Here is a 27,257-nt window from a genome sequence, read left to right on the forward strand (position 1 = left end):
GCCATTTCTCTGCATAAGATTGGCGGGAGAAGGATTCATGTCATGGAAATATGACTTGCCTGCCACAAAAGGCAAATCCTCCTCCTTATCCTCCCCATGAACGCCAGCCCAGCCTGCAAACCCAGAAAAGTCAACGAGATGCAAACCTGCCTGGCTGAATGCTCCATCAGCTGCCTGTCATCTTCTGAATGGGGCCTAATATTCTAATTATTAGTCACCAATCGGGGGCTCTACAATGATGGGGCCTGTTCTCCCCCAAGTACAGACAGACCTGTGATTTTTCAATTCCGGCATTGAAAGGGAGCTTGAAGAGCCAAGAATGGTCCTCCCCAGTGGGGGAACCATTGGGTGTGGTCTTTACCTCTTAAGCCTTCAGAAAATACCCCTAAAAAGTTATATTGACAGATATGACTAAGGATGGTAATCATAGACAACCAATTCGGGAAAACGTTAATTTACCTGTCACAATTCCCCCAGGCAAACAGCTCAGAGCAACTGCTGCAAAGTCAAATGGAAGCAGGGGCGGAAGCCAGTTTTTAATGAAATATGAAGCATTATTAATTGGTAGCCTAGCAACAGTTCAGCAGAAATTACTTAACACATGGACTCAATCAGAGGCAGATTTGAATGGGATCCCTGAAATGTTGATTAAGGCTGGGCTTTTCAGATGCAAATTTAATGGGTAAAGTGAATGTAAATGTTGACAAAGCTGATACAAAAATCTCCTGATTAATGTCATTTACATGTTCAAAGCCTGAGTATGAAGAATCTCCAGGATGGAGAGAGGAAAGAGTGAAATCTGCCAACCCCCGTGCTCATGCTTTGAGGCAGCTCTAATTCCAAGCCCACCTTGGTCCTCCTCTTGCCCTGTGCGCTCTTGGAGCACCTTCCTGTCTTCCAGACCTCCAGAGACCACACCCAGGGTCTTAACCCTCCTTGTGGAGTTCCACATTGGCCCTCTCCGGCCCCATCTCCACTGGTAAGGAGAATTCAGTTGGTCTACTCATGCCCAAGCCTTCCTGACACCATTTGGGGTTTTCTTGGAAGAATGATTTGCCATTTCCTTCTCTAGCTCATTTTACAGATGGGGAAACTAAGGCACCTGGGTCACCCAGCTAGTAAATATCTGAGACCAGATTTAAACTCATGAAGACGATGACTCTTCCTGACTCCAGATCCAGTGTTCAATCTACTATGTCACCTAGATGGGGATTACGCAGTAGTCCACAGAACACAAATATAAAATAAAAACAAACTAGCCACCTGTCTTTGGAAGGCTTCTAACTAAACCCTATCTCCGCCAAATAAGAATAAGATCATAATAGTAATGATGATGATGATGAGGATTTTTAGAAATATTTCCTGGGGGACAGAATTTAGAGCTCGAAATTTTAAAAAATGTATGCTATTTTTGATTTCCTTCACAGGCTAATTGTACACTATTTCAAAGTTTCAAAAAATTTCAAAAAATTCTTTTTGTACAGCAAAATAACTGTTTGGACATGTATACATAGATTGTATTTAATTTATACTTTAACATATTTAACATGTATTGGTCAACCTGCCATCTGGGGGAGGAGGTGGGGGGAAAGAGGGGAAAAATTGGAACAAAAGGTTTGGCAATTGTCAATGCTATAAAACTACCCATGGATATATCTGGTAAATAAAAAGCTATAATAAAAAAAAAAGAAAACAAAATATAAAAAAATTTAAAAATAAAAAATGTATGCTAATTTTTTTTACACATAATTGGGAAATATTTAGTGAAATAAAATATATTTTTAAAAAAGAAATACCTTCTAGATACCACTTTACAAAACAATTATAAAAGTGAATTATAAATGTATTGTATACATATGTGTGTATATGTGCACATATTTATTATACACACACATACATATACACACAGGAGACATCTGATCAGATGTGGATGGAGCCCAGGACATGGCAAAGGTCCAAGGACAGAACCAAAAGGCCCTCGGTGGGCAAATTCCCAAGGATCTCGGCCAACCAAATGTTGACAGAGCAGAGAAGAAATGGCTGTGTCCAGTGAGAGTTTACAGAAATAGAGGACTTTGTGGTAGAGAGTTTGTGGTATCACAAACTCCAGAGGGAGCATTAGGAAGGATCCAGATTTATTGATCCATGCCGTTTTGGGGGAAATGGAAGACATTGGACAATGCATCATTGCCAGTTGCAAGAGTTCATTGTCTACCCGACACTTAAAAAGACACAGCCACAAGGCCAGAATCTCTGGCTGAAGGGAATGAGGAGACAATACAACTGCTCCTCGAAGATTTAGGAAGGATTTCCCTCTGTCACCTCCACAAAGCAGGGGCTGGGTCTGGGTCACGGGACCTGACCTCTGGGCAGCAAGGGCAAGGTTTGCTGGGCACTTTCCCAGCTTGTCTCATTTTGGCCACATAACAATCATGCACAGCAGCGGGCACTGAGGGCTGGTCCCTCCACGGCTGCAGAGTGACTTGCCCAGGGTCTCACAGTTGCACATGTCCCAGGCAGGCCTAAACCTGGGACTTTTCCACTCCAGAGCCTCTCACAAACAAAAGAAAGAAAAGGGAATGATCCCTCTTTACTGAGGGCCAGATCCTTGGGGGGCATCCACTCCCCAGTCCACAACAGAGAGGAAACAGGAGCCTGGAGGTGACTTGTCAAGCTCCTAGTTAGTCAACAGCAGAGCAGAATCTGAACCCGTGTTCTCCAGAGCCAGGCTACAAGGGGAAACCCCATCCTCTTGCTGCTCCCCTCCTAGGCAGGCGCATCCACACAGAACAACTTAGGGGCAGCAGAAGGATGGCCCGCGGGGGGCTACACTCTATTCTCACCAAATCGATACCTTAAACACACGAATTCCGACACAGTAACTTTGGCTCAGTGTTTGCCAGAGAAGCCAGCCAAGCTGGAGATGGGGAAGCAGCCCCCATCCCTTCTCCTCCCAAGCCCATGGCCCCCCAAGAGAACACCTCCTTCCTCAGGGAGATCCCAAAGCCCAGCTTACAAGCTACGGGAAGCCCTAGGAACCCAAACTAGGAGATGCTTTGCTCCTCAGTGATTACATCCCCATCTGGAGAACTAATGGCGTTCCATCCTGGGGCCCTTCAAAAATAACGTTCTACCTGGAGAATGTCCAGAAGATGGAGACCCAGATGGAGGTCCTCCCATGAAAGGATGGTCAGAATGAAGGAGAGATCCTCACTCTCCCTGCCTCCTTTCTTTCAGAGTCTGAGGCCATTTCTTTCTCAAGTCCAACCTCCATCTCCCACCTCTGACTCTGCACCAGACCTGGAGTGTTGCCCCCAGGTCCACCTACTTGGCTTCCTCCAGGCCTCAAATCTCACCTAGAACAGGCCTTTCCTCTCTCCCTCCCCAGACCAGTGTCCCTCTCCCAGGCAGTCTAAGCTGTCTTGCATCGACCCCTTGTCTCCCCATCCAACAGAAGTTCCTCGAGGGCCGGCACTGGTTTTTTTGCCTTTCTTTTTGACAGGAGGTGCTCACAGTGCCCAGCATACAGGGCTGCTGGCCCACTAGCCTTCATCCCCTCCCCTCTGGTCCCCTGCAGAAGACTGTTTCCTCCATCTTTCCACTCTAATTTTCAGTCTCTCCCAATCTAGTAGTTCTTTTCCTCCAGCTCTCCTCCTTTCTGAAACACTTCCATTAGACCTTAGCTCTAGTCCTAGAACCATTATCCTAACATCATTATTATTAGCTTCCATGAACCCATTGGAAATAGCTGCCAAAACTTAGGAATTGTGGTTAGATTTCCTGAACCAGGAGAAAAAAATGCTGGTTTGGCATCTAGGCCGACATTTCGATCTTGCCCTATGACCTCGGGCCTGTTGGCTCTCTCCCCTTGGGGCTTTGGATTAGACAGCAGGATGGGGAAGGTCTACAAACTACCTCTGACCCTACCTCGTGTGGAATTACTAATCAAGTCACTATCAAAAGCTAAGACAAAATGAAAACTTGGGCCAAAGTCCCAGACTCCAATGCCAAGCCAATTACATTATATAACAGAGGAATTTTAACAAGCTCATTATTATTTTTTATAATTATTGGTGCTGAGTTCCATGGTAATTTTTATTAGTTCATTAGCTCAGCTGAGGGCATGAAGCAGATTCATGATGTAAAGGCCTCCAGGCAAAGATACAAATATATTAACACAAAAACTATTCAGTTTCTTTAAGTCCACTGCATGGAAAGTTTCCTTGTTAAAAACAAAGAAAGCCCCCACCAAAAACCCTAAAAGGAAGGAAACAAAGCATAAACAAAGTTTACACGATGTCCTAAACATCTATAAATTGAACTCTTACTGGCCCCAGGAAGCAGTCTGAGAATGAGCGCGCTTTATGGGAAAGCCCACTCGTTGTTGGATGTACAAGGGTTCAGTTGAAAAATAGGCCCATATTATACTTCAAACATAATGGTCAAGTTGAAAAGTGAACTTGCAGCTTTTAAAACCTGAAGCCATTTACCAGTCCCACTAGCTTCCCAAGGCCCTTGGGTACAAAGGATTGGAAAACGCACAAAGATGTGTGACGGGGAGGATGAGGAGCCCATGTGGATTCAAGTTGACAAATACTCATTGTGGTTCAGGTACAGTGTTAGGCACTGGAGCCACAAAGACGAAACCAAGCAATTTCTGCTTTCAAGGAGCTCATGGTCTTTAAAGGAGAAGGAGATCACTGACTTGGGGGCATCAGATCCATTAAATCATAAAGCTCTTTGAGGATAGAGATTGCCTTTGCTATTCTTTGCACCTCAGGGTTTAGTTCAGTGCTTGGCACATCATAGGTGCCCAATAAATGCTTCCTGACCGTCATCGGGAAAGGTCTTGCCCCAAAGGTGGTCTCTAACCTATGCTTTCAACCAGAGGCAATGTTCTGAGGGAAACTTTCAATGCTTCAGATTACAAACTGCAGCAAATGCTTGCCAATCAAATCTAGGCCCAAAGCCATGTCTACATCAGCCTCTGAAACGGACAAGAAACTTTGGGGGGGAAAATAACACGCTCCCAAGACATGGCCCAGAAAAATTCAGCTGCTTCTGAATAATCTAAGAATAGAGCAGGAAAGATGCTGACCTGACTTTAAACCCCTATCAGGTCAAGCACTGGCACTGACAAGCGGCAAGATTCTTCTTGTCACAGAGTCCATGGCGGATGGAACCGGGGTCTCATTTAAACCAATCAGCCGGCAAACTTCCTGCCGATCTCTCTCTCCTCTGCTGCTCTTGGGACATTAGTATTCAGGTCGATCTATTCCCGGCACTAAATCTCCCAGTGGTTTCGGCAAGAAATTTAAATTATTTAACTTTGGGAACCCTGATTACATTATGCTTGAATCACCGGCTTCGCCATTTGCATACTGGTAGGGAGAGGAAATCATCAGAGCGCTTTCCATGCTTTGGGCTCTGTCTCTCTAAATAATTCCACTTATGCAAACACTCGATTCTTAGTGGAGCTCTGGTTGGAAAAATGGCAGGCGAGATCATTTTAATCCCCTTCCGGAGTATGAACAGCTCCCCTTCTAGAAGCACAAATCATCTCATGTATTAGATATATTTTTTAAAAAGTTCCCAATGGAGCCAGATCTTTAAATCAAAGCATCCTTCCTATTTCCCCACAACCAATTTGCCAACACTCTGACCCCTTCTGCATTTTGAAATGCTAATGAGCCTCTGTCAGCAACATAAATCATCCCCCATGCCAATTACACATCTGTCTGGCTCATCCGGCAGGGGCAGGGGACGGCCCGCATGGCAAGGCAGGAGCGCTTCCTAAGAGACCCCGAGAACTGTCTGATCTTGGATTTGGAGAGGGCGGGAGTCTTCACTCAGCACAAGACACACTTTGCCCCATTACGAGAAAAACAACAGAATTCTCTCAATGGGAACCATTATGCGCCGATTCCTTCATTCAATCGAAAACACTTGCTGCGTATCCCTATCCTGCCTGTGACAGGAAGTGAACCCTAAGCAGTCTTTGCTAGCGCTGCATTTCCAGCAATATAATAATGTATAATAATAATGTAATGTATTTCCAGTGATGTTTTCGCCTCCACAATCCCAAATCTCCAAAAACCGAGTCATAGGAAAAACCACTCAATGATCTGTAAGCCGGTATCTAGTTAGGAGTTAGATTCAAGGGGGAAAATCCTTGATAGTTTCAGCAAAAAAGCCACACGTGAAGGGAAGGGTGTCTGGGAAGGAGGCAAGTCCAACTACGGATCTGAGAAGCATGACCCCGGTCAGCAATCGATGGCTTCTCCTGGAATAAGGAGAAAGAGAAGGTGGGTCCAAACCCAGCTCAAATCAAATCATCTCTACTGCCTAGGAAATGCTGCTCCAGCCCCTATGGGGACAAAGTTACAAACCAGGGACCCCGAGTTCGAGTTTTGACCCTGTCTCGGATTAGCCCTCTGTTCTCTGGCACTCGCTTTTACCTCTGGGCCTCGGCTGCAAATCTGTGGGAGTGTGCACAGTCATCTCTGAACTATAAGAATATTATAATATATCTATAATAATTTTATAATATATATACTATTTCTAATAATAATATAAATTATAATGGTTTGTGATCAGTGCCTTCAGTCAAATCCCTAATTTCCTTCAGAGCCCAGCTCAGGGAGAGCTGCCTACTGATCTTTCCTGATTACCCAGCACTCTCTTCTCCCAGCTCTCACTGCTACGTCTCCTGATATTGCTTCCCATTATTTTGCACATATTTACATTTGCTCATCAGCGCCCATGGCTGATCCCTACCCCAAGTGGAATGCAAACTCCGTGACAGATGGACCACTCAACCCTCTGAATTTTTAGTTTTACTGAATTTTTATTTTTTCTGTTTATTCCAGTAGTATTCAGCTAATGAATAAGCTCTTATTAAGTGCATACTCTGTGATACAGAAACAAAAAGATGCCCTCGAGGGGCTTTTTTGTTCCAAGCCAGGGGATCTGGGGGGATCTGGCCCTTTCTGTGTTAAACAGTCAGCTCATGGGGTGCTGGATGGATCCTATTTTTAAATGCATAAAACAAAAGTCAGTGGCTCACAGAGGAAACAGGGTGTGTGGAAAGGCAGTGAGTACAGTCTGAGAAGGACAAGGTCAGGGGCCTCAGATTAAGGACTCCCCATTGGGGGGGCTTACACCTTGCTCTCAATGGAGCTAAGCCGGAGTACTGGAGACCCAAAATAATTACATGGAATTAGGGATGGGGGTGGGAAGGAATGGGCCACTGGATTCAGGAGAGCCACGTGGCTCCTCGGAGGATCCAAGAAAAAGGCCAGGACCGGAGCCAAGTGTCCAAACTTAGCCTCCCACCATTCTGTTCCGTGCACCAGGCCACGGCCATCTGCGACATGCTAACAAGAGCACATGGGCCGGCGCCCACCGAGCAGTCCCAGGTCACTGGGGCCAGTGAAGAAGGAAGTGACAGTGATTCGCAACCTAATCATTTGGGAGGATCTGCTGCCAAAGCTCACCAACTGCTCTGAGGTTGTTAAAAGAGCTTGCCGCCCTCCCCCCAGACCCATGGGCTTCTGGGGAAGGACCATCCTAAAGGCACAGGAGGAGACATTTGGAGGGTGGGCTTGCGCTTCAGAGGAAGCAGTTGTGTCTGATGATCAGGGAAGGGCCCGGCCCGGAAGGGCCGCACATGCCCTAGGACTCCTGCCTCTGGAGGGGGGGTTCCATTTGGCAGCCTGGCACCTGCTGAACTTCGCCATTCTGCCTTCCTCCTCACACACAGGTTGGCAGATGCCATCTTCACTCTGGAAGCCAAGGAGAGTATGGGGAGGCCTCCAGAGCTGTTGCTTCCCTGGAGGAGCCAGTATTGTGCCCATTTTCCAGAGGAGAGCACCCATGCTTGGGGAGGGGGAGTTAACTGATCTGCTGAAGGCCAGGTAAGGGGGCCCAAGGCCACACAGGGCTCAGGCGGGACCTGGACCCAAGTCTCCCTGGCTGTGTGCCCTCTCCTTGGGGGGTCTTACTAATGAAGTGCTGCATCCCACCCATGAACGGAAGCTCCTCGGGCACACTGGTGCTTGTGCCATAAGGCTGGGGCACAGCGGTCGGAATCCTCATCACAAAGAAGGTGAGAGTCACGTGAGGTGATCTTTGTAAAAGTGCGTAGCACAGGACACGCATGCAGTAGGTGCTACATAAATGCTTCTTCCCTGCTCTTCCCAAACTGTGAAATCTCAGATGGTTCAAGAGTCACCAATGTCACCTACCAATCAACAGGCATTTATGGAGCGCCTCCCATGTGCTTGGTCTCCATTACACGTGGACACTGGCCCGTGGGGGGCAGATCCTTACTTTGGAGGGTCTCCAGGCCCCAGAGCTGTGCACAGGCTCCTCAGAGAAGCTAAGAGAAAGATGGCACCACTTCCAGGAGGAGAGCTCAGGGAGGATGAACTGGGGCATAATGGCCGGGAGGGCCCCGTCACCAGGCTCGGCTCACTGCGCCAAGCAGGAACGCCGAGCTTCCCTCAGCACCTGCCCTCTTGCTTCTTGGGTCTGTCACTAAGGAGGGCCTTGCAGGGACCTCGGAGGTCACCTTGTCTACCCGCCTCACTTGACAGAGGTGGAAACCGAGGCCCATGAAGGCTCAAGCTGGGGACCCTGAGGTCACAGAGAAGGGAAGTGACTCCGTCCTCCGCCTCCTCTGCCCTAACTTAGGGGTCCAACAGATAATCCTTTTCCTCTTGGGGCCTCGACTTCTTCCTCTGTAAAATGGGTCAAAGTCGGCTCAGAGGCATCCCTAGCTCCTTCCACTCCCAGGTTCTAGACCCTCTGCTAAGATAGGGAGCCGGGGTCCAGGTTGGGCCGGAAGGAAGCCCAGCCCATGATGGCCACAAGGCCAAGGATGGTGCCAGCTCCAGAGAGGCTGAGACCAGAGGGAGAAGACGTGGCCCAGGGCCTTCTGCAGGCGGCAATCAAGAGAGCCCGGGACCAGAGGTTTTAAGAGAACAATAGAAACCACAGTCTGGTTCCAGACTCTGCTCCAGTCGTCTCGGGAGATGGACACAACCTGCCAATCACTGCTGAGGAACTTACTACCGGGGGCCACAGAGCAGCTGCTCTCCCATCCACTACATCTGGAGAAGTGTCTGGGGACGGGGGGGGAAGAAGGGGGACAGAGATACACATGATGGATAAACAGAGACGGAGAGAGAAGGAGGGAGGGAGGGAGGGAGGGAGAGAGAGGAAGGGAGAAGAGGGAGAGAGGGATGGAGAGAGAGACAGAGGGACAGACAGAGAGAGAGAGAAGGAGGGAGGGAAAGGGAGAGAGACAGAGAGAAAGAAAGAAAGAGTGATAGAGACAAAGAGAGAGAAAGAGAGAAGGAAGAAGAGAAAGACAGAATAGAGACAAAGTGAGAAAGGAGGGACAGAGAGAGACAGAGACAGAGAGACAGAGAGAGAGAGACAGAGACAGAGAGAGAGACAGAGACAGAGAGACAGAGAGAGAGAGACAGAGACAGAGACAGAGAGAGAGACAGAGACAGAGACAGAGATAGAGACAGAGAGACAGAGACAGAGAGACAGAGACAGAGAGACAGAGAGAGAGACAGAGACAGAGACAGAGACAGAAAGAGAGAGAGAGTAGAGAGTAGAGACAGAGACAGAGAGAGACAGACAGAGAGTAGAGACAGAGAAAAAACAGTGATTAACATGATAGGAAAAGTCCAGCCAATCAAATAAATAATTAATCACATATTATCAGAAATAAAAGTCCCCCTGCGAGAGCCAGTGTGTTCCATTTGGAGAACAGGACAGACTTTTTAAATTATGCACAAAGTTTAAGGGAAATGAGCGGTTTGGTAACGAGGCCTTGTTTATCCATGTCAGGGCTAAGAATGGGACGGCGCTGGAAGACTCCACTCGGTTTCCCAGCACACATTACTCATGCCCCAAGAAGGGAGAAATAAGATGTAAATTCTGCCTCCATTTAGAAATCAGTTTGGGTCTTTTTCAATTTCCTTTCCAGGGGGCAGCGGCCGGTCCCTCCCGGCTGCTCTGACAGTTGGCAAACGCTAAATGATGAGACTGTTTGCCACTGTCAGGAGGCCAGAGGTCATGGTTACTTTGATTTGCATAGGGAGGTAAAAAAACTCAAATGAACCTCCATTTCTCATTCCCAGTGAATTAAACCAACGTGGCCCAGTTAGAAAACTAGACAAGGCGGGGAGGCTTGAGCCCACCTCCTCAGGCTGGGGGTCCCCAAGACCTGAGCTTGCACTCACGCAGCATGGGAGAAAATGGCGGCCGTGGGACGGGCAAACTCGAAGGCGCCCCAATGCACGTGCTGAATCTTGAAGGACGCCAGACTGAGCATGTCCATCTTGGTCTGGAGCCCATGGGCCCAGGGAGGGGAAGGCTGGGGGGCTGATCCACCCCGCCCCGGGAGGCCGGCCAAAGCACCCTGGCTCTCTCTCCACCTCCCCTCAAGAGATGGGTCTGGTCTGGATGGACATGGGACATGGGACTTCCACCACACAGAGAACTCTTCCTAACTCTCTCCTCACCTTTTCCTGACTACTCACTGAACCAGAACCACGTGGGAGCAACAGTGCCAGAGAAGGGGGAGGTCCCACTCCGGACACAGACGCTAAGTGCGCCGCCCGCCGCCCGCCCCCCAGGTCTGGTTCCTCAGAGGGACACGACAGTGCTTCATTAAAGGCAGGGGTTCTCAAACTACGGCCCATGGGCCATATGCAGCGGGCTGAGGACATTTATGCGGCCTGCAGGATTATGGCAAATGGGCTGAGGGGCGGAGACAGAGTTTTTTACCATAGTCCGGCCCTCCAACAGTCAGAGACAGTGCACTGGCCCCTATTTAAAAAGTTTGAGGACCATTGATTAAAGGGCTTTGCCCGGTCTCCTGCCACTTCTGGGTCCCCAGCGCTCTCATTCTGACTGAGATATTTCATAACAGCGGCGGCCCCAGAACAGAAAAGTGCATTTTTATAGAGATGACCCCAGCTGAATTCAGGGGGAAAGACACAAAATTAGTGACAGGAAACCGACCAGACACGAGCCGGCCACGGCACTGCCAGGATGGCCCCAAGAGCGGGCCCAGTTCTGATCCCTCTAGGGGCGCCCAGATGCCCAGCCACAGCCCCATGCCCTTCATGCCCCCCACTGCCCACAACATGCTCTCCCACACTGGAGGGGTCCTTTGGGCTACCTCAAGGTCCTTCTGACCCCGGGCCTACCCCCAACACACCCACACCCACACAAATACACACAAACACACACACACACACACACACACTCCTTCCCCTTGAATTGTGAGGACAGGATCGGTTCAGGATTTCTGTGCGTGGCCTGGTTCTCTTCAGGCCAGCGCCTGCCATGAGGGTCCCCCCTTCCTCTCACTGGGCCATTCCCTTTCCTCCAGCCTAGCCCGTGGCCGGCCCACCCTGCCCGTGGATGGCTCAATCTCACCTCAGAGTATCTCTTCTCTGGTTAACTGTGCCCCCCACCCCCTCCAAAGAAGTGGTTGGTCTCTTTCCTTTCTAACTCTCTGCTCTTCCCCTTATTTCGTATTTGCTATTCCTGGCACCTTCTACGTCCCTTCTTGGGGTCTGCGGCCTTTTTTCCTAAATAAATCTATCTTTTGTTGAGAAATAAACAAATTCTGCCCGTTTGTCCCAGAGAGCATGGGGGTTTGGGTGGGGGGCAGGGTAACGCCCTCAGGTGTGTGGACGAGGGATCTCTCCCATGGGATCGGGCCCCAAAGGGCTGAGCCAGGAGTGAGGCAGGGGAGCCGGCCCAGGGAGCCCTAGGCGGATGGGCCCTCTCTGAGGTCAGTTTTGTTTCCATAGGAAGCCTTCAAGCAAAGGCTAGATAACCTTTGACAGGTAATGATAAAAACTGGCAGCCATTTATTTCATATTCATCATCACATTCTATGTTGTTGCTATTCCATTTTACAGATGAGGAAACTGGGGTGAGAGTTTAAGTGACTGGCCCAGGGTCACACATCTGGGCGATATCTGTGGCAGGATTGGAACTTGGGTCTCCCCACGGCTGGTAAGCAGCTCTACCACCATGCCACCAGCGGCCTCCAGAAGGCCTCCCCTCCTAAGGGCCGCGCAGCCCAGAAAGAGGCCCGGTGAGACGCAGAGCGGCAGTTCTCCCACGAGACGCCGATTCCTCGCCCGAGCCGGATGGGCCCGGTGGCTCCGATGGGGCCGGGAGAAGCTTCCCCAGGACCTGCCAGACTCAGGGTCGGCGCAAAGGTTTGGGAACCCCTGGCAGCTCCATGCTTTGCTTTGCAAACGTCTCTGGGAGGTCAGCACCGTGGAGCGCAGGAGGACGGACGGAGCAACTGCTTTCTCTCACTTTCCAAATACTGATTTGGAACAAGAAGAAATAAGATGATTCTGGCAGTTCTGGAGATGTCCCCCCCTCCCCCCCAAGCCAATCTAGCCCACCTCCAACAGCACCAGACTCTCAGGACGTCTCTGCTGGAGCCCAATCCCTGCAATCATTAAGTCAGTCAACAATCAACCAAAAAGAGTCTCTGGATGTCTACACTGAGCCCAGCAGGTTAAGTTGGGGTGGGGGAAGCAACCAAGGACGGGATGTTCACCCCCCTGGATGAAGCGTCCCCAATGTCCCACCTCCCCCTCGCCCCCCTCCAAGACCCTCCTCTGTGGTGGCGTCTCCCCCAACGGCCTCCCCCGACCCCCAGTTGTGAGTCTTTGCCTCTGCCCCCCAATTTGCTGTCTGTCTTGTAGTTCTTCCTCGTGCTTAGCTCCATACTGCCGTCTCCCTCCCCTCTGAGGGCAGGAACCCCTTCATTTATGTTTCTGTGTTTGGGGCCCAGCACCCCCAGCATCCTGTAACTGACTGGGATGCCCCATTTTTAACCTGTGTGATCTTGGGCCACCTCTGGGCCCTGTCACTCATAATGGAGATGATAAAATCCCCCGGGGCTGCTGGGGGAGGGGGGTTCAGATGAGATAACGAACACAGCGCCCCCCCTTTAATGCGCTGCAACGATGTCGCTCCTACAGCAGAGGCAGGAGGTCCCCGAGAGCAGGATGGTCCTGGGCCCCAGGTGTGCAAGTGGGGAGGGTGGGCCTCAGTGGCCATCCAGCCTGAGCGCCGTTTCTTTTCTAAATAAATAAGGAAACCCAGAGCTGCGGTGGGAAGTTACTGACCCAAAGGCACGCTGAGATGCGGCCGAGCAGCCAGGCTCCTGCCCATCACACCCTGCTCTGGACACAGGTTGTCCTGAGTGACTCATGACGAGTCACTGACCCCGAGGCCAGAAGCCGAGGCCAGGCTGCAATCAGCACCAGTGAAGGGAGGCTCTAGGCCAGGAAGTCCCCCCAGGGCCAAGAAGCCCCCTCCTCGTTCTGCCCAGTCACGGACGCAATTGCTCCCAAGTCGTTTCTGCTGCTCGTCTCCGCGGGGCAATCCCCTGGTCTGGTGCTCGTCATGCTCTGTATCAGGTTCTCTGTGCATCACAAGGCCCAGAGCGCTGGCGAGGTCCCGACACGACAGAAAAGCGACCGTCAGCGCCCTCACTGACCTCGTTATTCCTGGGCAGGGATTCTCCACATGGACAAAGGGGGCAGCCTTTCCCCGCCAGGGCCAGGTACCAGACTGCTCCGAAGCCCGGGAAGAGCCCTCACAACCTGGAACGGAGACTGCACCGAGACTGCTCTCCGCATCTGTTCCCTGAAGTTTCAATCCGGCCCGAAAGGACCGCTCCTAGCAGACCTTTCTGGAAAGCACCGCCATCTTGCTTTGACAGAGCAGCCCTGAAGACAGGCGGAACCAGGAGCCGGCCCATGACGCATCAGAAATCCCGAGGGCTTGCCTCTGTCCCTCCGATTTGCTCTGCCTTCCAGGGCCTGCCTGGGAAGCCTTGAGAGAGGCTTGGTCCGGGCAGTCCTGAAGCAGGGGACCTTCTGTGAGGAGTGGGACTTCCTCGGAGCTGCCTGCTTCCCTCCTGCACCGTCTGCTTAGGGGTGAGAGGAAGCGGGGAATCCAGGTGGGAAAAGCTGGGGTTTGGCCTCGGGAAGGCTCTGGGCCCACGGGTCAGTGTGGCCACAGAGGGAGAGGCGAGAAGAAACCCGGGGGTAGCCAGAGGATCAATGGCCCCAAGCTGCGTTTTCCAAGATAAGAACACAGTGACAAAGGAAAGAGAAGCAGCCATTGAACGCGCCCCCTTCCCCCCTTCGGCCCAGCCTTGCTTCCAAGAACGCCAGGGACTTTGGACAAACACAATGACCGCTCTCCCAGTATTCACCTGGCACCCGCTGGCACTCAAACGCCGTGACTGCCAAGTCCTCGAGATAAAAATCGCCCCAGTCCCGAGGCCAGAAACACAGATCTTATTAACTGGCCTTGGCCTGAGAGCCGGACTCTCAGCCCCGAGGGCTGCAGATGGAATCAATGTTCCAGGCCCCTTTCCCGTTCTCGGGACGCCGACGGACTCCGGCCCAGGCAGCGGCAGTGGGCGGCTGGTCAGTCCATTTCATGGAAGCCGGCGGGTCTTTGCTGGGATTGGAGTAATTCTGAAGCCAAGGATGGATCAGAGATCCGGAAGGGCCCTTTAAAAGTCCCCCGGCCCATTTAACAGAAATGAGGGCTGAGGAATGACTGACTGGCTCCATGGTACCCAGAAAAGGAGAAGGCAGAACTGGAACACAGATCCTCCTATTTCAGAGGCGTCTCAGGTAAACCACCTGAATCATCGATTGACAGGTAGGAAAGGCCGGTCACTGGGGAGAGACACCTGCCACCTGGAGACACTTCATCTTCACCTACTAAATAAAGAAAATGCTAGTTGGCTTCCCTAAGAACCCTCAGCCATTCGGGGCTGTGGAGTAGGTGGGGCCTGCCCCAGTTTACTGTCCCCGAGCAATGGAGATGGGCGGAGAGAGCCCAGAGCGTACCTTAACTCTCTTTGGGGTGGCAGGGGGCAGGAGCCCTGATTGCTGCCAGGAATAGCAACCTGGGCTTGCTCCGGAGCGTATCTTGTAGAAGGAGCAATGGTCCCCAACCCCCGTTCTCATGCCAGTCTGAGACATTTAATAGCTCTGTGCCTCAGGTTCCCATGTGAAATGAGGGGGGAAGAGTAGAGGAAATGACCTCTGACTCTTTGCCAATTCCAAATTTTGAGCTTTGACAGAATCATGGGATATATCCCTAATGGCCAGAATTCTCTCTAGGAGGAAGAGAATGTAGTCACTGGGGGCTCCAAGCTGCTGGCCAGGAGAGCAGATGCCCAGATGCATGCCAGCCTGGAGGCCAGCACCCAATTCTACAGCTCAGGGCTCCTGGAGGCCTGCCACGCCTTTGCAGGCCTGACCTGCTTTTCATCTCGGCCTTTGGGGGCCTCAGCGTGCATGTGGAGGGCACCCAGGTGCCAAGGGCCAGCACATGGGCAGGGCTCAAAGGGCCGGCATGTGGGCAGGGCCCAGGCACTGAAGGCCAGCATGTGGGCAGGGTCGGCGTGGGTGTCCCAGGGCCTCGAACTCCTCACTGTCTTTTCTCTGCCTATTTTGTCCCCTTGGGAGTGATGGGATAATCACAGGTGCCTGTGCTCTCGGGAACACTCATGGGGGCCAGAGATAAAGCACCAATGGGCACCAAGAATGGCCCTGCCAAGCGGGAGCGCCACATGGTCAAGAGGGAGGTTAAACATGCTTAATGCAATTGGGAAATAGTTCATGAAATCCACTTTTTTTAAAACTTGACAGAAGAGATAGAGACAGAGACAAAGAGGCAGAGACAGAGACAGAGAGTCAAAAATAAAGAGGGATAGAGACAAGAAAGACTCAGAGAGAGAGAAAGAGAAAGACAGAGAGAGATAAAGGGGCAGAAACAGAGAAAGAAATAGAGGGGCAGAAATAGAGGCAGAGAGACCCAGAGGGAGAAAGAGATAAAGAGAGACAGAGACAGAGAAAAAAGGGGGGGGGGGCAGAAACAGAGAAAACAGAGAATGCAGCTAAACTCTAAAAATAAGGATTTTAGTAGATTTTACAATTCGGGGAATTGTAAACTCATAAGCTGATGACTGTAGGATCTTCATTTTCTTCCTAATTGGGGGGGAATCCCCCCACCTCCCTATCCAGCTTATTGGCCGCTGATTTTGGCCTGGAGAGAGAAGGCGTCCTGGGGAGGCCGGGTCACCTCTGGGGGGAGGACCCAGGGCCTCAGGCCGGCACCCTGAGAAGCTGGTGGGGTGTGTCCTGCCTCAGTCTACCTGAGGAGAGGGGAAGGCCCTTGGGGGGTGGGGGAGATGGAGAGAAGCTCAGGATGCCCCCCCCCCCAGGGCTGACAGGTCACATCATGGGAAGCAAAGGGAAAGGCGTGTGATGTGGCCAGGAGGAATGGCAAAGAGAACGTTTCTGAGCGTCCCCAGAACCCAAAGAACAATGTTCCAGAAAAGCAGCACTGGGGAGACCAGAGTTTGGGAAGCCCCAGTCATTGGTGCCATCTGGGGGGCTGTGGTCCTCCTGGGGGGCCACGGGACTGGGCCCAGCAGCATGTAGGGCTTCTGGCTACTCCTAATTGTGATGAGGACTTTTCTTTGGGGGGGGCATGAGAGAGGGAGAGGAGGTTGCACATAAGGTAGCCAAGATAAGGAGAGGAAGAAAAGAAAGGGAAAGAAGGGAGGAAGGGAAAGAAGGGAGGAAGGGAGGAAGGGAAAGAAGGGAGGAAGGGAGGAAGGGAGGAAGGGAGGAAGGGAGGAAGGGAGGAAGGGAGGAAGGGAGGAAGGGAGGAAGGGAGGAAGGGAGGAAGGGAGGAAGGGAGGAAGGGAGGAAGGGAGGAAGGGAGGAAGGGAGGAAGGGAGGAAGGGAGGAAGGGAGGAAGGGAGGAAGGGAGGAAGGGAGGAAGGGAGGAAGGGAGGAAGGGAGGAAGGGAGGAAGGGAGGAAGGGAGGAAGGGAGGAAGGGAGGAAGGGAGGAAGGAAGGAAGGGAGGAAGGGAGGAAGGAAGGAAGGGAGGAAGGAAGGAAGGAAGGAAGGAAGGAAGGAAGGAAGGAAGGAAGGAAGGAAGGAAAGAAAGAAAGAAGAAAGGAAGGGAGGGAGGAAGAGAGGAAGGAAGGAAGGGAGGGAGGGAGAGAGGAAGGAAGGAAGGGAGGGAGGGAGAGAGGAAGGAAGGGAGGAGGAAGGGGAGGAGGAAGGAAGGGAGGAGGAAGGGGAGGAGGAAGGAGAAAGGGAGACCATAGATGCAGAAGTAGAGGTCACATCAAAGATCATTTAGTCTAATCCTCCCAGTATTAAGTTGAGAAAATCACAGAAGAGCAGGACATTTTGAATGTTGAATTTTATACTGAAAAAGCAATGTATATTTTGGGGAATCGTGCCCGAGGCTGTAGGTCGCAGCTCTGCAGGCTTGTACACAACCCTCCCTTTCACACGTGTGAGTGGGCTCTGGAGTGAGAGGCCCAGAGTTCGAATTCTAAGAGGTCAGCGAATGGTTTTGTTCTTCATGTCTGTGCCCCCAAGGGCCTGGAGAATAGTGGGCCCTCACCAAGCTCTTGTTGGTTGATGATTTGGCAGAGGAGTGAACCTCTTGGAGTTATGGAGAGCCGAGTTCAGATCCTGCCTCAGATCTTGGCCAAGTCCCTCCACCTCACCTCAGACTGGGTTCCTTCATCTGTCTGTTGTGGGTAACAACAGCCTCTACTGCCCAGAGCTGTAAGAATCAAACGATGTGCCAAGAAAGCTTTTCACAGATCTTAAAGCTGTACACAGAACTGCTAGCAATGGCTATTATTATTGACTGACTTTTGGCCTGGCACATCGTAGGCGCTTTATGAATGCTAGTTGAGTGACTGACCAATCACCCCATCCTCCATTCCAACACAGACACGGCCTCCATCTGATCTGAAGAGATTTATTCACTGTCCCCAGGAAGCGAGTCTCTATTATGGGTTGAAGTGGGCTGGCACATGGGCAGCTTTAGCTTCCAGCCAGTCAGGGGCTTCCTCAGCACCCTGGGCCCACAGAGCAGCCTTCAGAGTGAGTGGGGGCCCATTCCATTGCCAGAGTAGAGGTCGAGGGAATCAGGTGTCCAGTGGACGGAGCCGCCTGTTCCCGGGACACCCCCATAAAACACGAGAGCCGGTTTGTCTTTCCATACCCGGAACCAATCGGCAAACATCGAACTCGCTGCCCCTCTTGGGTTAAACCGGGCTAGAGGGAGCTCTCGCCACCAACTCTGCTCATTTAGTCCAATTTTATGAAATCCTCAGCTTGCCAACTAAAATGTACTTAGGTATGGATGCCAATGGAGACAATTTTCACAAACTCTTTTTTTTTTTTTACTCTTATGACTCATCAACAGCTGTTTTTTTTAATATCTTGTTTATAGAATAAGTCCTCTGGGGGGTGAAAACCACCTCTGACACATCCGAATAAATCTAAATTAGAAATAGAATTTGTCGACGGCTCAAAATAGCAGCAACTGCGCCAATATATCATCACCTCCTAGGGAGAGGACTTTCCTGGTGGGGGCCAAGGAAGGGAGGAAGGAAGGAGGAGAGGAGGAAGCGAGCTGAAGCATCCCTCCCGTCCCAATTTCCTCCATTTATCCCCCAGTCAGCAGCACCAAGGCCTGGCCAAGATGAGTCTCCCCTTAGAGATAGGAGTCAGAAAAGGCAGAAGGGTCCCACCGAGGCATGCCTGCCACGTCAGCCCCAGGGAGGAGGCCGGGGCTCTGACTTGGAAATCCATCCCGGTCACAAGAGGTGCAACCCGGGCCAGTACTCTCGACCTGTCCCGGCCTCACTTTGCTCACCCATAAAGGGAGGGATGGACTCTAAGCCCCTTCTAGCCTTCTACCCACAATCCCTCAAGGAAGCTACAACACGGCTCCTTTGTGCAGACACAGAACACTTTGTTTCAACGAGCACGGCACCAATAAAGCAGGAGACAAAGGCCAAGCCACCACCAAGCCTGTTTTCTTTCTCTTCCTTAAAGGGGACAGAGGTAAGGGAGGGGCACTCCTTCTCCATACGGTACCAAGATGGCAGGTCACTCACCCTATGGACCCAGAGTCCGGCAGCCACATTTCTACTGCCAATGAAATGGGGAGTGGAGGTGGCAAAGGCAGCCAGGGCATGGACCGGCCCACCACAAGCTCCTGGGCAACCAAGCTACAGACCGGCCCACCATGGGCTCCTGGGCAACCAAGCTACGGACTGGCCCACCACGGGCTCCTGGGCAACCAAGCTATGGCCTGGCCCATCATGGGCTCTTGGGCAGCCAAGCTATGGCATAGCCTGTCATGAGCTCTTGGGCAGTGAAGGAGCATAGGGCCTAAAATGCTGACACTGCAGTCAGGAAAAGTTGGGTTCAAATCTCCAAACACTTTCTAACTGGGAGATATTGGGCAAATTATTTCACCTCTGTCTGCCTCAGTTTCCTCATCTGTTAAATGGGGACAAGAGCATCCGCTTTCTAGAGTGACTGAGTATAAAATGAGATAATTTTTGTACAAGGGCCTTACAAACCTCAAACCCTAAAACACAAGTCGGTTACTATGGGGCCTAGAGGGCAGACCTCTTGCCCAACAACCTCATTTCACTGACAAAGAAACCGAGGGCCAAGTCTTCAGTATTATTTTAACGATAGCAGGACGTGACCCCGGCTGCACCATAAAACCCACTTATCCTTCTGAATACTATTCCTTGGAGCTACCACAGATCCCTGGGTGAGAAGGTGCTCTCCCTCCCTCTGTCTGCAGGGGGACCCCATGGCTTTGGGGCACCACATACAGAGTCCAACTTCTTCCACGCGTTGGCTGTGGTACTGACCAGCTCCCCCCCCTCCCCTTTGTTTGTTATAAGAATAAACTCTGGGAGGAAGAAGAGTAAGGGAAGAGCTCCATTAGGGAAAGTAGATGGTAGAAAAATATAGGACAATATAGCAAGCGTTCAAAACTTAGAAACATTTTTCAAGAGAAAGGCAGACTGATGAAAGGCGGCTCCGAATCCCCAATCCTACGAGAACGGCAAATCCAAACAACAGTGCAGGTTCCCCTTATTCCCAAAAAGTTTGGCTGCGATGATGGAGATGAAGTGTTCAGTCTGGGGAGGTTGAGGAAAGATGAAAAAGCAGAGGCAAGAGGGAGGCTCCCAGCTCTTCCCTTCTCATCCCCTTATGCTAACGGCTCCCTCAAGGTCTCCAGCTTTCCTCCTTCTCCAAACCAGCCCTGCCTGCCCATAGGCACACGGCCTGCCCCCTCTTTTATCTCCACCACACCCCTTCAATCTTAAGCTTCCTTGATCCCTCCAAATAGGCCTCGGTCTCCCAAGTCCTTAAGAACACCCTCGCTTGATCTAACCACTCAGCTGCCCTCTTCCTTCCCTCATTCCAGTCCACGTACAGTGTGGCTCCCCTTCCCCTCCTCCAAAGAGACTGACAGTCATTCCTCAGCCCTCTCCCTTCCCATCTCCCAGACACTTTCAAGTGGGCAGCTCCCCCAATCCTCCCAGTTCCCCAGGCTCCCAACCACAGAGAGAACTCAGAGATCAGATCTTGTCCTTTCTACCTGAGACACTGTCAGGCCCTCAGCATCTCTCACCTGGATTACTGCCATAACTGGCAGGGGGCAGGGACCCCCATCACCTGCTTGCCGTCTCTCCCACCACAGCATGGGTCTATAGCCTCCCTTCCTCATTCAACTCCAATGGCTCCCTGCTACTTCCAAGGTCAAACAGGCGCCAGTGTGTCTTTTAATGCCCCTTCCTGTCTTTCCAGTGCCTGATTCCCCCTTGATTCCCACCACGAACTTCCTGATCCTTCCCAGGCCTGCTCTGAATCGTGAAGCTCCATGTCCTCTTCCTTGGCTAAGCATCCTCTGAAATAACTAAACTCCAGCCTCCTTTGGGCCTCACTTTCCGAAGAGGCCTTTCCCAGGCCCCTCTTCCAGAGAAACCCTTCTTCCACGTGGCTCTATCACACGTTCACAACTCTCTGCATATTGTCCCCCTCATTAAAATGTTGATTCCTTAACCACATTTTGTAACTGGCACCTGAAAGGTCTATTGTTCATTCTTTCAGTTGGGTCTGGCTCTCCATGAGCCCATGTGGGGTTTTCTCGGCAGAGATGCTGGAGTGCTTGGCCAGTTTTGTCTCCAGCTCATTTTACATATGAGGAAACTGAGGCAGACTTATCCAGGTCATCCAGATCTGAATTTAGGAAGATGAATCTTCCAGGCCTTCACCCTATCCTTCATCACCCAGCTGTCTCTAAAACGCACTTAAATAAAAGCTTGTTGACTGAGTCATCTCTGTTGTGAACTGGTCTAATCTGGAAAGCAACTGATACTAATGGGAACAGTATCCCCACAGTAAACAGTAATTCACAAGAATAAGTAACTAACTGATTGAAGTATCCTTTTTTACTTTTATTTTCCCTAAGTTTTTATTTGTTTGTTTTGGGTGTGTTTTCTTTTGTAACTTGGCTAATATGGAAATATATTTTGTATGACTTCACTTGTATTATTGATTACTTGCCTTTTCAAAGGGAGGGAAGAATTTTTTTAAATGAATGCTAAGTTTTTTTTTTTTTACATGTCATTGGGGAACAATCGATGAAATAAACAACTATACATTTTTAAAAAAAGACAAGTAACTCAGGTGTTCATTCATACCCATTGATCACACAGTTCTGGTGACAGAAACTTCAAAAAGTCAAAAAGAGAAAGACCTTTTTGTTCCACAGGCCGGGCTGATACATGCCCAGAACTAGAAATCAAGGAGATGTTCATTGATTGGAAAATGACTAAACAAACTGTGGTCTGTGAACGTAACAGAATATTATGGCACCATAAAAAGCAGCAAGTGAGATGAATTCCAAATCACAGGGAGATTTACAGAACTGTCTCAGAGTGAAAGAAGCTGACTCAGGAAAACAGTCTACACAGACATCTGAGGATGGGGATAAAGCAATAAATTGAAAGCGGTCAGTTGTATGATTTCTTGGGCCCAGTTTGGAAGTTGAGGACGAGATAACGCAGCTCTCTCCTTTGATTGGAGAGATGGCAGCCCATGGGGGAGGGGGGTTGCACTTGCAATCCACACATTGGTTTATTTTGATAAGCTGATAAAAGGGGGATGCTCAATGAGAAAACAGATAAGAAAAGATAATGGCAAAAAATAAGGCTTCCACCTCAAAAGCATCATACAAGGGTTATTAAGATACAGGGGCCTGTTGTTTGCTCCACAAAGCTTTCCTTTTTAATTCTACCCCAAATTTCTCCAGTTCTCATCCTTGTGGCAACTTGGCCTTAATTGGGGGCAGGAGGAAATAATAGGAAGAATCTGCTCCATGGATGAAGTTAATTGGAGGGTGTGAGTTTCAACACATTTTACAAATGAATGCACTTTGAGAGGGAGTCCAGACCGTGATTCCCTCAGGATGGGGACCTCCCAGCATGGAAACTCCCTTCACTGATACAGATGTGCAACATGTCCATAACTTCAATGGTGGATTGGTGCAGGTTGCCATTTCTCAGATGACAATATTGAGGTCCAAATGGATGAAATCCCTTGCAGGAAGGAGTAAGTATTAATAGCAAGATTTTCAGGGCCATAAAGGCCACAAGCTAGAGAGATCACGTTTAAAAAGCAGAGGCACCAGCAGTCACACTGCTAAGTATCAGAGACAGGCCTTCATCCAGGTCCTTGCCCAATTTTTAAGACCGGTCAGGGTGGTTAGGAGATCTGAATCACACACCTAGGCACCAGAGGCCAAAGATCACCCCGCTAGCCAGGGGGAGAGGAAACAGCCGGCTCCTGCTGGGGATCAGGCCCTTGGGAAGCCACATTAGCAAACAGCCAGAATGGGGGGGGGGGGCTCTGGGGCTGAGGTCGAGAGCCGAGCCAGTACGAGTCTGGGGACCCTCCACCATGGGCCTTGACCACTCTGCCGGACTCAGAATAGCTCTAAGCCCAAAGCCCAGCCCGGGGAAACAGTCCCAATCTCCACTCGTTCGGCATTTCTGCAGCCCTGGCTCCCTAAAGATTTCCTACTTCATATCACTGAAACAAAAAATCCATCAACAAGGACTTATTAAGTGCCTACCACGTGCCAGGCCCTGGGGACAAAAAGCCACAGCGGAGGAGCCGCTCCCGCCCCAAGCTGCAGCAGCGGCTGCTGCCGCCCGGGCTCCCCCTCCCGCAGGCACTGAATGGGGCTCCGTTTTGCCCCCGGGCTTCGGCCAGAGCCACCTGCCTGGCATCCCCAGGCCCCCGGCTGCAAAGCCCTTCCGGGCCCGGGACCCCCTCCGGAGTGCCAAGCAGCCCGGATGCCCTTCTCGTCTGCTCTCCCCACATGCACACGCACACACCTGTGCAACCTTCCAGTGTCACACCTGCGGCACGTGATTGGCCGCCTCTACACGGGAGGGGGAAGTCCCCGAATGCCCTCCACTCCCCGGGCCCGTTAGCAGAGAATTGCCTTGCGGTGGAGGGGGGAGGGAGGGGGAGAGTTGGCCCAGACTTTGGTAGCAGTGTAGATGGGGGAGCTGGGGATGGGATTCGCCTTGACTTTGGCTGGGATGGGGGGGAGGGGGGGTCGATCTTGACTTTGTCGAGAAGTGGGGCTGGGAATGTCCTTGACTTTGGCTGGGAATGGGAGGGGATGGGGGGGGGGTGGAGAAGTCGTCCGGGATTGCCTAGGGACCGGGGCAGGCCGTGACTTTGGTTCAGAATTGGGGGTGGGGGATCGCCCTTGACGTTGGCTAGGCTGAAGGGCTGGCCTTGACTTTGCTGGAAATGGGGTGGAGGGCTCAGCCGTGACTGACTCAAGATAGGGAACTGGGGGGGGGGGAGGGCTTGACTTTGGCTCGGGATGGGGTGGGGAGGTCGGCCTTGACTTTGGCTCTAGATGGGGTGGGGGGTGGAGGTCGGCCTTGACTTTGGCGGCGGCAGCGGGTGGGGGAGGGGAGCAGGACTGGGCTCGGCGAGTTAAAGGGCTGCTCCCTAGCTGGGGGGCCCGGGCCCACGCGCCCCGCTCCACGCAGGCGGCCGGCCTAGTCTCCCGGGCAGGCCACGGGCCGCGCCCCCAGCACGGTCCCCCGCTGGGCAGGGGCGGCTGCGGGCCTGCGTCCCGGGTGCGTGCACGCGTGCATGCCAGCTCTCCTGCAAACAGGCGTGCAAGCACGCGTGCAGGCGCGGGGGCCGGGGCACGCGTGGCGCCCGCCCGCCCCGTCCTTCCTCCCCGTCCTCCCCCCCCCCAGCCACGCCTAGCAACGGGCGCTGACAGGACGCAGCGGCGGCGGCGGCGGCCCCGGGGGTGGGGGTGGGGGAGGAGGAAGCGGAATGGCCGCCGCCCCCGCCCCGCCCTCCCTCCGGCCCCGCGGCGGCGGCGGCCGAGCCGTGACAGCTCGGGCCGGGCCGGACCGGACCGGGCCGGGTCGGACCGGGCGGGGCGGAAGCGGCCCCAGCCCCCCGGAGCCCCGGGCCCACACCCCTCCCCCCCGGAGTTGGGGCGCCCTCCCCCTCCCCCCCGCGGCGGGGGCGGCGGCGGTACCGATGTGGTTGTCCTCGATGTGCTCGATGAGGTCGGCCAGGCTCGGGAAGTGCAGCCCGCAGCCCCCGAAGCGGCAGGTATTGGAGAAGAAGGAGGCGGCCGCGATGCCGGTCATGGTGTTACATCGGGAGCCCCCCTGGCGTCAGCTCCGCGGGTGCCGGCGACGGCGAGGGCGGGCGGAGGGAGGGAGGGAGGGGAGGGGGCGGAGGGAGGGGGAGGGGACGCACCCCCCGCCGAGGGCAGGCCCGGGGATGCAGAGCGGGAGGAGCAGCAGCGCGAGCGGGAGGAGCGGCAGCGGCGGAGGCAGCGTCGGGAGGGGGGAGGGAGGGAGCGGCCGGGGGAGGGCCTGGGCTGGGGGGGGGAGGCCGCCGCAGCTGGGAGGAGGGAGGGAGGAGGGAGGAGGGAGGGACCAGCGCGGGCCGCTCTGCCCCAGCTGTCCTCCTCCTCCTCCTCCTGATCCAGCTCCTGCTCCAGCCCCATCCAGGACCGGCTGGCGGCCTCCTCACCTGGGCAGTCCCGGGCCCATGGACCCGTGCAGAGACTGCAACCAGCTAGAGCGGAGGGGGCCGGGGGTGGGGGTGGGGGGGGAAGGGGCCCGTGTGTGTGTACGCGCGCGCGCGCCCGTGTGGGGTACATGTGTGTCTAAATGTGCACTGTGTGCATGTGCCCTTGCTGCTGTGCGAATGCATGTGCACGCGTTTCTGTGCATGCATGTGTGTGCCCGTGCCAGCGCGTGCATGCTCTCAGGGTTATTTAACACTCAGGCTTCCGATGGGAGGGCTCTGGGCACTTCCTTGTCACCTGTTGGCATGCCTAAGTGTGTCACACTGAAGTGCCCGGGGACCCCGGGAAGGTAATTGTGTTCCCCACACTCTTTAAGGCTTTCTAAAAAATGGCTAAATTCACCCGAGACTCCTTCTAACGAAGTGATTTTAATGAAGGCTTTTTTTTTTTTTTTGCCTCTAGGCAAAAAAAAAAAAAAAAAAAAAAAAAAAAAAAAAAAAAAAAAGTCTTATCTTTACTTAAATGTTCAAAAAAAAAAAGCCCATTGATTGTCAAAAGTGTTTTTCCTGCTCCTTGCAAAAGTAACTTGTCCCTGCCGGGTTCACTGAGCCAGAGCCCATGGCCCCAGTGGTCTATGGTACAGGAGAGATGCAAAGTGCCATGGGGGAGGGGAGCAATCTGAGGAAAGGTTTCAATTGATTTCAAGTGGTTTGTAAGCGTGCATGAGGGGGAGGGATCACACCTGGATTTTCACTAACCTCTGAAATTGACTATTTCCTTCAAATGTCTTTTTAAAACTTTCATTCATGATTTCATTTAGTTTCCACCTTTCAGCGGGCCCAAGGACTCATGACTGGAAGTAAAGGCCCCTCCTAGTGCACTGAAGAACAGCTTTGAAGTCAGACACCCCTGGGTTTCTGCCCCTCCACATGCCCCCACCTCCAGCATCACCAGGGAAACTCACAATGAATCCAGGGGGAAGTCAGTTTCCTCCTAGGCGGTTCTCCCCCTTGCCCCCAATCTTACCCAGAACCCCCTATGCTCCTCACAACTTCCCAGCTACAAGGAAAGTGCCTTGTAAACCTGAAATCCTGTATAAGGATTGTGAGAGACTGAACTTTGCCATCATCTCCATTAAACAGATGGGAAAATTGAGGGTCATAGAGGTCAAAGGTCTCTCTTGAGGAGCCATAGCTAGAAAGGGATAAGAGGGGAACCCAGCTGCCACATGAGAGCCCATCACCTCCCTCTTTCTGGCTCTGCTCGTTAAGCTGCTTTTCACCTGGGGCAGCCCTGCCTGGAGCAAGAAGGCAGGAGAGGGTTATTGAATGTTTACCATCAGGTGCCCCACAGCCGGCCCTCGCCAGGGATGATGGGTTCTGGGCCTTGAGGAGCTCGGCCATCATATTGACAAATGGAGCCTCCGCCGGGTTTCATCCACTGAGAAGCAAAAAGCAGTTTCCTGTTTTTCCGCTCTAAGAATTGCATCCTCAGCCTGGCACCGGAATAGCCTGTGGGTCTTACCTTGCTGGCTCTCACTTAAGTGAGCTGGGGGAGTGCCAGGTCCTGGGAATACCAGGGCAGAATGTGGGGGGGGAGGTGTGCTGCCATATGTACATGTGGGGTAGCGACGTGTTTCGCTAACCTTGTGACACTAGATACTTTACATAAAATCCATCCAGTTTGAAGATGATCCTTAAAAGTTCAGAAGGGGAACAAACAGCAATTCTGTGTATCTTGTTAATATAAAACACACTTTCATATACAATCTGCTTTTTTTTTGTTTTTTTTTTTGTTTGGATAGGTTAAAATATCTCAAGTTTATGATAAAATAGAAAGAAAAGCTAATGCCCATTTGGGAGGGAGGCAGAAAAAGCATCCTTAACAATGACTTGGTTTAATGTATTGGTCAACCTGCCATGTGGGGGTGGGGAGAAGGAGGAGAAAAGTTGGAACAAAAGGTTTGGCAATTGTCAATGCTGAAAAATTACCCCTGTATCTTATAAATAAAAAGCTGTAATTAAAAAAATTAATAACTTTGTTTTTAACTTGCTATGAGGAGGCAGGGTAAATTGGCTGCCTGCTTTACATGGGTCCTCGAGGAAATTTCCATTTGGGCCTGCACTGTGACTCTCCCTGGTCTGGGGAACAGCCAGTGTGGGGACCCTCCACTTAAAGTGTTGCTTGGGGCTATTGAAAAGAGCAACTTGTCCAGCCTTTCATG

General features: G+C 52.0%; 1 protein-coding gene across 2 annotated transcripts in view; it reads right to left on the reverse strand.

The window, feature by feature from the left end:
* JAZF1 (JAZF zinc finger 1) overlaps window positions 1-27,257 on the reverse strand; it is a 234,864-nt gene that overhangs the window by 169,818 nt on the left and 37,789 nt on the right. Inside the window, exon 1 of one of the 2 annotated variants that reach the window (XM_074271087.1) lies at window positions 24,530-24,811. The exons of the other annotated variant lie outside the window; for it this stretch is intronic. Within the exon in view, the coding sequence (XP_074127188.1) occupies window positions 24,530-24,644 (115 nt within the window). The 5' untranslated portion in view covers window positions 24,645-24,811. Of the gene's footprint in view, window positions 1-24,529; window positions 24,812-27,257 lie in introns of those variants that run through there. 2 annotated transcript variants of the gene reach the window in all.

The sequence above is a fragment of the Sminthopsis crassicaudata genome, chromosome 5, assembly GCF_048593235.1.
Source record: "Sminthopsis crassicaudata isolate SCR6 chromosome 5, ASM4859323v1, whole genome shotgun sequence".
NCBI classification, from domain to species: Eukaryota; Metazoa; Chordata; class Mammalia; order Dasyuromorphia; family Dasyuridae; genus Sminthopsis; species Sminthopsis crassicaudata.